An 11,560-nucleotide genomic window follows, 5' to 3' on the forward strand; every position below is an offset into this window, starting at 1 on the left:
TCCACTCTGCTAACAGATATATATGCTTCACCCGTCTTTCTTCTCCACTCTTCTCCCCTCTATATATAACTCCAATTCAGCTCTCTTTTTCTCTGCAATAAAACAGAGAGAGAGAAAATCCCAACTCTCATAGTTCCCAGTTAAACCATAACCAAGAAAATGGCTCACGAAGACCTTAGCCTCCAAGAAGAACAAGAACAGGAACATGAATGTGTATTCAAACAACAAAACGACAACGTCCCAGCAAGCTCCCTGAAATACCTCAACCCAGAAAAGGGTCAAACCATGGAAACTGTACGCAAAGCTAATCTCATCTCTCTGTGGCAGCTCAATGCCCTCATAGTCATGCTTGTCTTCTCAGCCAGCGGCATGGTCAGCCTGCAAGACTTGGCCTTTGTTTTCTTCTCCATCGTCTACATCTTTATCCTCTCCAAATTCTCCTTCCCAACTATTTCCAGAGACCCATCTCAGGACATACCAGTCTTCAACCCGCAAAGCAAAATGGTCAGACTTGGCCCAATCTTTGGAGCCGTCATCGGCCTCGTCCTCCCCATAGCCTATATCTTCGATGGCTTCTTGGAAGGAGATAAAGAAGGCATCAGAGCGGCTGCCCCGCACGTGTTTCTTCTTGCCAGTCAAGCCTTTGTCGACGGAGTGGCTTTCTCCGACAGGTTCTCGACTCCGATTCGGGTTTTCGTGCCGGTTTTCTTTAACGCGAAGAGGATTTTCACGCTTGTGGATTGGGTTCGAAATGAATTTTCCAAAGGCTATAGTGATGATTATGGTGGTGGGTCTGCATCTGCTGCTGCAAGGAGACTGTCTCTTGGGAGATGGCTTGCCATTGCTAATTTGGTTTTCTGGACTTTGGATCTTTTTGGGTTTATGTTGCCCATTTATCTTCCTAGAGCTTTCAAGAAATATTACTCTGCAAAAACAGAGTGAACTCTAATATCAATATATGTTTGTTTCAACGTCAACTGAACACACACAGCTGTATGTATACGTGGATGTATGCGTATGTAGACACATCAAAAAATAATGTATGTATTGTATTTCGGTATTTGGTATTTGGACTTTAAAATACATGTTCCTGGTGTCTAATTTCAATGAGCTTGAAGAAGATAAGAACATAGGCCCAGAAAAATAGGGATAAGGTTAACACCTAAAAATTCCCATGAGACTTCCACTTGTCCATCTTGGTCATTTTTTGTTCAACTCTATCAGACTCCCTTGATCTTGTCATTTTCCCCTGTTTAATTTTATACTCAATTACACAAAAATCAGTAAGAATATTTTTCTGTTTCAAATCTTCTTACTCCATTTTTATATTTAAAAGGAGCTCATAACTTTCTTTCTTCTTCCTTGTGCATATGCCACATTGATTTGCCTCCTTCTGTATATAACTTCAGCTCACATTTTGTGCAAGGAAAATCTCCCAAGTCCTACTTTCCCAGTTGACCATAACCAAGAAAACTTGTCTTACAAAGACACAAAATGTCAGGTGGGGTTGGTCCAACTTACAGTGACATTAGCCTCCCAAAAGAACAAGAACATGAACTCAAACAAAGCCAAGACCCAACTTGTTCAAAGCTCAAGAAAGCTGGGGTCCTCCCCTTTTGGCAGATCAATGCCCTGGCAGTCATCATAGTCCTATCAGCCAGTGGCATGGTAAGCCCTGGAGACTTTGCTTTCGTTCTCTTTTCCTTCATCTACATCTACTTCCTCTCAAAATTTGCTTTTCCCACCCTCCCTTCTTCTAAAGATCCCCAAGCCTTTAACCCCCAAAACAAGTTTCTGCGCCTCTATGCTCTCTTGGGTGTCATCATAGGCCTTGTTCTCCCAATAGCATATATCTTTGAGGGCATTATGGAAGGTGACAAACAAGGAATTAAAGCAGCTGCTCCTCATGTTTTTCTTCTTGCCAGTCAAGTCATCATGGATGGAGTGGTTTTCAATGACAGGTTTTCGACTCCCATACGCCTCTTCGTGCCCGTTTTCTATAATTCCAAGAGGATTTTTACCCTTGTGGAGTGGCTTAAAAATGAGTTCTCTAAAGAAGCGTACGGTGCATCTGCAAGGAGACTTTACCTAGGTAGAATGCTTGCTGTTGCTAATTTGGCCTTTTGGTCCTTGAATCTTTTCGGGTTCTTGTTGCTTGTCCATCTTCCAGCAGCTTTCAAGAAATATTACTCTGCCCACAAGGAAAGCAAAGATTGAAAATGGTTCCAGCAGTGACTTGTATCTCTATCCTTTTACTACTTCAGTTACCAGTGTTCTTCTGTCAGAAATTTGGAAGATGTGTTTGTAGTTCAGTTGATCAGTAAGAAATTAGAGTTTAGTTTCTTCTTTTTCTTAATTGTAAACAAAAGTTTTCTAGTTCAATGTTGACTAGTTCTTCTCTTAGAAAAATAGTCTCCATCACTCTCACTTTTGTAATTTCAATTTGCAGGGTAATTTTCTGTCTTTTAGAGCATTTCCAGCAAGGGGGGGCGGGCAGGGCAAGATGTGGAGCCCAGGAAATTGGGCTGGCCTGAGAGGGAGGCTGGCTCGAGCTCCAGCTCGAGGGCAAGTGATGACGTCAGCGCTGGCGTTTAAAATTTTTTTAACGTTGGCGCGTGCATTGACGCGCCCACTATAGTCCCCCAACGGCTCTCTTCCACGTGGCGCGCTTCTGAGCTCTCCGATTCAATTTTTTCAGCAATCCAACGGCAGCCATTTTTCCCCGAATAAAAAAATCGAAACCGCACCCCCCAACGGCTTTCTTCCACGTGGCTTCTTCTAGGCTCTCCGATCTCCTTTTTTTCAGAAATCCAACAGCATCTAATTTTTTTTCAAATAAAAAAATAAAAAAAAATTGAAATTTTTAAAAAAAAATACTGAAATTTTTTTTCTACAAATACCATCCAATACTCTTCACTTTTAACACCAACTCCTCATACATTTTCTTCTCATTCTACTATTATTCACTTTCTACTCAATATTTTTTCACTTTCAAGTTATTTTTTTCTCTATCATGTAGAGTTGAGCCTCTGGTTTTATAGAAAAATTTAGACAGATAGATATGACACATGGCGCAATCTTATAGGGTGAAAATCTTATCTAAAATTTGAAATTCAAATGAAATTTAAAATTTAAAATTTATCTGAAATTTGAATTTTGAAATGTATCTGAAATTTGAAACCGAAAATCTTATCCGATATGAATAGTATTGACACGTAGGAACCCAAAACTCTTATCCAAAAATATTGTCCAAATTAATTGTTTAAGTAAACAAAGTTGTGAAAAAAACAAAAAAATGAATAGTATTTGCCATGGCAAGCGTAAACTGCTGGAAACATATTTTGCTGGGAGGGTTAGGACAGCCACTATTCACGTGAATAGTAGCTGCCCTAAGGCTCCCCTTGCCATGGCAAATGGCTAACTGGTGAAAATGCTCTTAAATAAAATTTTATTGTGGGTCCCATGATCACCACATGCACTGCGGGAAACAAACACTGCCACACACTGAAACCTAAGTGTAAATTTTGTCATGGCACCGAATTCCATGGCCTGCAAGTAGCTCAGACAGACATATTTCCTTTGTCCAATTTGACAAGCTAAGCTTAAGAACAGCTAAGCCATTTTGACTTAGACTAACAAAATTAGATAAAATTATGTCCACAACCTCTCTTCTTCTAACCAAGCTGTTTCCTTAATACGCTATTACACTGCCACGTATCCACCCTCCCCACCTTATGCCTGAACCTATCTTCCCCTCTCCCCATCTTAAATTTCCTCTCTGAGCTTAATCACTTTTTCTTCTTCATCACAATTTTTCATTTTCTCTCTGCAACTTTACTTCAACTCCGCTTCTGTGCAAGCAAATCCAACTCTCTCTCTCTCTCTCTCTCTCTCTCTCTCTCTCTCTCTCTCTCTCTCTCATAACAAACAACAAAACACAGAGAAAATGTCAGGTGGGGTTGGTCCAACTTGCAATGACATAAGCCTGCCAAAAGAACAAGAACATGAATTCAAAGAACACCATGACCCAGCTTCCTCAAAGCTCAGCCCCGGCCAAAAGCCCTCAGCCCAACGCAAACCCGGTTTGTTCTCCTTCCGGCAGCTCAACGCCCTGGCAGTCATCGTTGTCCTCGCGGCCAGCGGCATGGTAAGCCCTACAGACTTTGCTTTCGTTCTCTTCTCCATGATCTACATCCACTTCATCTCCAAAGTTGCTTTCCCCACAACCCTCAATTCTCCTAAAGACGCTGCAGTGTTTAACCCTCAAAACAAGATTCTGCGCCTCTATGTTCTCGTGGGAGCCATCGTAGGCCTTTTGCTGCCCATAGCTTATATACTTGAGGGCATTGTGGAGGGTGACAAAGAAGGCATCAGCGCTGCTTCCCCACATGTTTTCCTTCTTGCCAGTCAAGTGTTCATGGAAGGAGTGGCGTTCACTGACAGGTTTTCGACCCCTATACGCGTTTTCGTGCCGGTTTTCTATAATTCCAGGAGGATTTTCACCATTGTGGAGTGGCTCAGAAGTGAGTTTTCCAAAGAGTATGAAGAGTATGGTGGATCTGCAAAGAGATTGTATCTTGGGAGAGGGCTTGCAATTGCTAACATGGCCTTTTGGTGCTTCAACCTTTTTGGGTTCTTATTGCCTGTTTATCTTCCTAGAGCTTTCAAGAAATATTACTCCCTGCAAAAAGTGAAAGAATATTGACCAATCAATGTACTCAAGGGCATACTTTTTTCTTTTTCTCTTTTCGTTTATTAATGAATAAATGATCTTCGTAGATAATCCTTTAGTCTTTTTCCTTAGTCGCAGAGCTGTGTATGTTTGGCTGAATTAACACTAAATCTCCATGGCAAAGTTATTCCAAAGGGCCCAAAAGGAGTCTTCTGTATTATTATTATCATTATTATCTATGGTTTTGGCCAGTTGAAAGCTTAAGTTGTGCACATGGAACCTAATAGGTCTACCATTTATATTTGTCACATATATATAATTGGCCTATCCATCACATGAAATGACCAAATTGTACAAAACCTTTTGAATAACCTTTATTTTGCATTTCAATTTCATTACATTAACTTAAGAACTTACAACTTCTCGTAAGACTTTCCAAAGCCAAATGGGGCCTATAAGAAATGAAAATGAAAAAGGTACATCTGTAAATTCAGCATCATTTCAAGAAAGTACAGAAGACAGCCAGCAACAATGGCTCAAGGCAAAACAGAGGAAATTAGTTCCTCTTAAACAACCAAAAAGAGAAAATAAGCTCTCGAGACAACGAGGAAACTTTGCTCCTATTGTAGCCTCCGAGTTCCTTTCTTTTTTTAAACATCTGTCTCTTTCCTTTCTTCAACATAGAAGATGCCACAGAACGAAAATTGCATTTGGTGATGGAAAAACAAACAAATATACTCACATGCCGTCAACACCAAAAACACTGCTCCCTCTTTTAAGCTTCTGCAGCAGCAAACCCCATGGGTAGCTTCTCTTCCAATCACTCGAGTTGCTGGACATTATGATTAAATAATCCTCTCATTATCTCCTGTCCAAACCTGCATACCACCCAGTAACTCTGTCAGTCTAACTACAATCTGCACTCAACCTTCTCTCTCAGGATGAATTCCAACATACTTGTATATCTATGCGCAGAGCCATTGCCATTTATATTTATAGGTGCAAGCTTCCTTTCTTGGCCCAATGATAAAATTTCCTGCATTCTTTCTGGCCAATCTGAGTTTAATCTTCGTGCAAAATCCTCCACTTCCCTACATAAAGCATAGAACATAGAGTAAAATATGGCATACGACAAAAAAATAGTATTGCAATAATCATTAAATATCTATACATTATACTTAGTAACCAAGTAATGGGATATTACATAATAATTTCCACGTACGTTGAAACAAGAATCAGCATAATGCATATTTTATTTGAACCCCGAAAGTTCCATACTACAGTCATAGATTTTAGTATGATCTACGAATAAACATAAGTTTGATTCATCATCGATAAACTCTATCTGGACATTGTTGTTACCTGTCAAGCTCCTCCTTCATGGCGGGATCTAAATCATCATCAATATCACAATCATCAAACTCAAGCTTTGGTGAAAAGGTAACTGATGTAGAATCTAGCAACTTTGAAGAACTGGGAGATGGCGACTCAACATTGATAATGTCAACATCATGGTAATCAGAAGAAAGAGCATCCAAGTCCTAAAAATGTAAGCACCAACAATGAGAAATCACAAACAAATGCTGACATATGCAGGAAAATAGTCACAAGCAGACTATACACACTTAATTGTGGGGTTGGGGCAGAGAGAGAGAGAGAGAGAGAGAGAGAGAGGTACCAACCTTATTATGGCTTCCATTTACACTGGTTGAAGAGTCTTTTGGATGATCTTTTCTTCTCCGATTTTTCTTTTTATTCTTATTGGTCTTAACCCCCTTTGACTCTGTAGAGCATATCACATTACGGTTAAGTTAGTAGATAACAAGTAACAAGATAGGTATATCAAATACAACTCTCATATTCCAAGCGATAGTATAGAATGAAAGGAAAAACAATCTTGAATACTTCTTGAAGTATCGATATATGTGAATGTACTGAGATGCCAGTAACCTTCTATGTAACCTATCAAAATCTATGTAAACCCCAAAATGTTCTGCTCCTTGTCCATGGAGCTAGAACATAGATGCCAGTAACCTTCTACAAAGTGGTCCTTTGGAAGCAAACTCACTTCACTAAGCAACACCACAGATGAGAATTCTATGTACTACCAATTTGAGAGCCCAACATAACATATAAATTTATACACCGAAGGAAGAAGTCTCAAAAAGTCAAAACTCAATATGTAAGAATAAAGGCACACAATTTGCAACCAGGATAAAGAGGAAAGATTTCTGGATCACACCTCCACTTCCACCATTTATAAAAGTCAAGAGGTCATCGACTGAACGTTCATCGACACGCTCTTCCTCAACCTCAACATTCTGAAACAAATAAGAGAACTTTCTATTAGTGCAAACACGTATATGCAAATTTTAACCATTCAAGACTCCAAAACATAATCACAATTGGACTACTTTACACACAATTCAAATAATAAATATTGTGAAATATAAAATTACCACAAATATCGCATTTAACATATGGTAAAGGCTTCAAACTCTTCAAGTAAAAGTAAGCACCTTCAGTTTCTCTCTCTCTTTTAATTCTTTCCTCTTTCTAGCATATAACCGATTAAGAAGCCGGATACGTGGATCATCAGTTATGTTTCTCAAAGGTTCCAACTTCTCCTCCTGGATTGAACCATGTATGCATGAAAAATATGGATGAAAGAAAATAAAAACCAAAAAATATGGATGAAAGAAAATAAAAACCAAGGACTTCTGATAGCAACAAACCTCGGTGAGATCATCAGGTAAATGGAATGTCTCACGTATCTCCTCAGGTGTTTTTCCTTCAATAATTCGAGCAAGTGCTCGGCTAGTGAGATCAACCAAAGGCTTCAATTGGAGGCTGTCAGCAGCAGATGTCAACTCACATAACTTTTTTGTATCCATTCGAATAAATTTCTCGTCAAAAGTTTTGCGTTCCTAAACAAGATAACAGTACTCTCAAATACACATAACAATTGAATCATATAATTACTTCTGACTTCACTGTGTACAAGATGGTAACGGATAGCAGAATATTAAAACCTCCACTTCTCACCCACATAGCATGCATTTTGCTCCAATTTTTATACATAAGCTTTGTATCATTTCTTGCTAATTGGTGAACAATATCATGCAGGAAAAGCAGAAGAAACTATGAGTGCCAGATTTATGTATCAGACCTTATTAGAGCGACCTGGTACTTGATGAAACCGGCAATAGTCAAGTATTAAGCCCAAAATGGCAGGGTTAACTCGTTGAGGAAGTGATATAGCATAATTTTTGGAAGATCCCATTCCTGTCTGCAGTATTTCTCGGCAGATCATGGGACAAAACATGGCAACCTCTTCTTCTACTTGTTGGATTGAGCCATCAGCGGTTTGAAGCCAGATGTAAGACTTCATCTAGTTGAACAAAACATAAGAAAAATTCAGAGGGAGTCGAAAGAGAACCACAATTAATGTTCTCCTAAAGTTGAATGTATTATCTTAGCTTGAACTACGACATGCCACTCACAGAACCCATAACCCTAGATGTGGCAGTGTTAACTACCATCTTAAAATAATTTCTACGCAGCTGAAATCACCGCAACTAAACCCCTTAATATTTAGGTCTCACCACATGATCTACCACATAGAAACTATTCTCCATTAAGATTCCTGCAAGAGTTTACCCTAAACCATAAACCTCGGACATCTTGTTCATCCTAAATCAAAATCTCAAAGGTATGTTTATCATTGAGAGAGAGAGAGAGAGAGAGAGAGAGAGCAAGTATGCCCTTGAACAATTTTCAACAACTAGACAAGAAACCCTTCCCGTCATACTCAAATGACAAAGGGCCCTAAAAGATACATAGGCAGCTAAAAAGATAAAATGGGCAAAATTAGATTGACTATGTTGTCCAAACTAAATAATCTAATTTATCTAAATTACCATTTATAACTCATCAGATAATGAAATAGCATACCTCAGGTTTGACTACCGCCATGACACCTTCTGACATTTGACAGTGATACTGCAACTAAACTTTAGAAGATGTGAACCAGAAACCACCTTGCACCTCCAATTCCAAAAACAAGGAAGTCACAAGGCAAATAAAACCTTTTCTCTATTCAAAAGCTTAACTTTGTTAAGTAAGGACAGACTATTTATCAGTGCTTCCCAAAATGATACGATCTTGAATCCCAACAAAATGTGTATTAGCATTCTTATCCGGAGAGCTTTCTCAAATATTTTTCCTGTATTTAGAGGTAACAAACAATAAGAGGTGGAGAGCAAACCAGAGATGATATGCCTGAAATTTCAAGATGAGTATCAACACTAATTTTAATTTAACTATAACAATCAACAGTGATAATTGTAACAAGAAAAAAGAAATGCCAGTAAATTCATAGAAAAACTTCAACGGAGTTTTTCAGTGTCTCTGTGTGCATAAATGAGAGATATTGATGAGCACAAAGACTGGTTCTTTATTGAAGGGAGGAGATCCCAGCTTCCCCATGACAGTAGATTCCAGTTGTATCAGTTTTCACTTGTTCTTATTCACTTTACACCAGTACATTCACGTACAACATACAAGTTATTGGTTTCCAACTACAAATAGTCCATCTAGAGAGGTTGGGAAAGTTGAGAACAAATAAATTTCACAGTAGCAGAGCAAAGCTCATAGTCAATACCAGACGAAAATATAAGAGATTGAATGATAACTACAATACATAGTAGTATATAACTGAAACATGCATAAAACCAACATTCTTAACTCAAGATAGTATCCTGGTCTAACAAAGAATGGGATGGAGACCGTAATTACAAACAAGACAACTTTGCATTGGAAGCCAATTTATATAGAATCCTAATAAGAAACAGGACATCTTAGGTTCTTCATCCCCGGGACCCAAAAGAAATATGAATGGAAAAGAGGAGTGTAATGCAAACAGTTGGTTTGCTGGCCAAATAAGAACTGAGAAAAGAAAAATACAAGATTCAAACTTTCATCTTCCTAAACGCTCTCTTTAGGTTGCCAGGAAACTGAAAAGCCGAATTTCAATGACAAATAAGAAAATTTCAGATTATAAACCATGTCAAATGGTTTCGGAAATCCAACCCATTTCCACCAAAAGAAAAATCTTCAACTTTCATTATTGAAGATTCCACCTTGCAACTAAGAAAACCCTTATCAACAATACTATTCTATTTTCATCCAGAAACGACAACACCATTTCTGTTAAAATATATATATACAATACCTTCAATTGATAATCAATCGATTAACTAATCCTGAATTCAGCAAAATATAATTAACATAGATTGCATGCATACATATATAAAGATATGTATTTGTATTAGAAAGAGAGCTTAGCCTACCTTAAATATGAGCTTAAATGCATGGAAATTTTTTAGACAAACTTGTATGGTGAAATTGGGGGTGGAGTACTGGTAGCTAGGGTTTCAGAAATGCTCTATCTCTGTCTTTCTGTGTGTTCCCTTTCCTCTGTATATTTCCCTATCACGATTTGAGTCTCCGTGCGGTTGTGTCCGGCACGTGACTCTATCAAAGAAGGAGGCGCCCTCACACGTGCTGGTAGTTAGGGCTTCGGACTTTTGGATGGGGATTCGGGAAGGAATCGGCCCGATTCATATTTGGGCGGGTCGGATTGTAAGCTGCCAGCACCTCTTGGGTTGGGTTAGGTTTTTGTAAATGGGCCTTAACAAGCAACTATACGGGCCACTGCTACGTCCAACATTGTTTTTCGCTTTTTTACTTTTTCTTTTTTCGGATCTTTATTTTCACCCTATCTTATCTCATGCTGCTAAAACTCAGGTCCAATGCTTTTTTTTCTCTCTTTTAAGATGTTTATTTATCTTTTCCTTAAGCCTACACCCTTAATCATAATGCTTAAATTCTTGGTTGGAGAAAAAGTAATACCCCTTTTTTTGTTTGAGATTATGCAATTATTAGCATATCTCTGACTTAAACCCTTTATTTTTCAATAGAAATGGTCAATGGATACCCATTATCAGAGACGGACCTATGAACATGCTAACCTGAGCTATAGCACAGGTGATTTGATCTTTTATAGCTCAACGTTAATACCCAACCCACCCAAGTGCACCCCACACACCCCCACTCAGTAGCTGCTTCACTCTCTTCAACGCAACTACTATATTAACTTGCTTGTCAGCACCCATGCACTCAACCAACATTTGCTCATCCAACAGTTGGTTTTAAAAGGTAATACTCACACTCACTGACGCTACTCAAGCATGATTCGATATTGTTAGTGCAATTAATACCAATGAAAATTTTGTGAAAACTAATACCAACATTAATTTTCTTTCTTTTTCTAAAGTTTTTGTGCTATTCAATTTTCCCTATAAAACCCACCTATTTCTTCAAAATTTTCACACCACCAAATTCATTTACCACTCTTTAATTTTGCTTAATCTTTTACTCACAAAATTATTTATTAATTGCTTGTATTTTTTTTAATTAATCTCTCAACATCATTATAAATATATTATTTTATTAGTATATGTGTGAGAAACCTCCTTCCCCTTTAGACTATTAGTTGTATTAAAAAAAAACTAACGACTTTTTTCTTGTAGTTTAATGTTGTTTTTATTTAAGGTTGTACTAGAGGCATTTTGAGGGGCCAATGTTCCCTTATGTAGTTTTTGTTATCAATGAAATTCACTCGTACCGTCGAATAATCTATCTTTTTAATAGGTTTATATGTAAAGTAAATTTAGCCTACCCCATTTTGAAATACTGAATTCATCCCTACCCATTATGTTTTTAAGGAAAGTATAGTGATGGTGATAATAATGGTGGTGTTGGTGCCATTGCTCATTCATACTTTGCCGTACTTAAAAGTGATTTGAACTTAATCCTCTCAATTTC

At 38.1% G+C, this 11,560-nt stretch overlaps 4 protein-coding genes across 5 annotated transcripts; 3 read left to right on the plus strand and 1 right to left on the minus strand.

The window, feature by feature from the left end:
- The first annotated feature begins 109 nt into the window (after nt 1-109).
- LOC117619446 lies at nt 110-1,060 on the plus strand. The gene has a single exon (XM_034349409.1). The coding sequence runs from the start codon at nt 160-162 to the stop codon at nt 940-942; it is 783 nt and encodes a 260-aa protein (XP_034205300.1). The 5' UTR covers nt 110-159; the 3' UTR covers nt 943-1,060.
- A 225-nt stretch (nt 1,061-1,285) lies between these two features.
- LOC117618445 lies at nt 1,286-2,217 on the plus strand. The gene has a single exon (XM_034348012.1). It carries the CDS (start codon nt 1,495-1,497, stop codon nt 2,215-2,217), a length of 723 nt encoding a protein of 240 aa, XP_034203903.1. The 5' UTR covers nt 1,286-1,494.
- A 1,385-nt stretch (nt 2,218-3,602) lies between these two features.
- On the plus strand, nt 3,603-4,933 carry LOC117618657. Its single transcript, XM_034348329.1, has one exon. The coding sequence runs from the start codon at nt 3,947-3,949 to the stop codon at nt 4,703-4,705; it is 759 nt and encodes a 252-aa protein (XP_034204220.1). The 5' UTR covers nt 3,603-3,946; the 3' UTR covers nt 4,706-4,933.
- Nucleotides 4,934-5,033: 100 nt separating this feature from the next.
- LOC117618654 (SKP1-like protein 21) lies at nt 5,034-10,171 on the minus strand. 2 transcript variants are annotated; one of them, XM_034348326.1, is made up of 11 exons: nt 10,024-10,171; nt 8,805-8,897; nt 8,627-8,719; nt 7,842-8,063; nt 7,408-7,599; nt 7,192-7,302; nt 6,915-6,993; nt 6,355-6,455; nt 6,035-6,213; nt 5,630-5,763; nt 5,034-5,550 (listed from the first exon to the last, which is right to left on the minus strand). In XM_034348326.1, the coding sequence occupies exons 3-11, from the start codon at nt 8,660-8,662 to the stop codon at nt 5,534-5,536; spliced, it is 1,071 nt and encodes a 356-aa protein (XP_034204217.1). In that variant the 5' UTR covers nt 8,663-8,719; nt 8,805-8,897; nt 10,024-10,171; the 3' UTR covers nt 5,034-5,533. The 2 variants fall into 2 exon arrangements, with proteins under 2 accessions (XP_034204217.1, XP_034204218.1); XM_034348327.1 differs by lacking the exon at nt 8,805-8,897.
- Between the last annotated feature and the right edge of the window lie 1,389 nt (nt 10,172-11,560).

Source organism: Prunus dulcis, chromosome 2 (genome assembly GCF_902201215.1).
Source record: "Prunus dulcis chromosome 2, ALMONDv2, whole genome shotgun sequence".
Lineage (NCBI taxonomy): Eukaryota > Viridiplantae > Streptophyta > Magnoliopsida > Rosales > Rosaceae > Prunus > Prunus dulcis.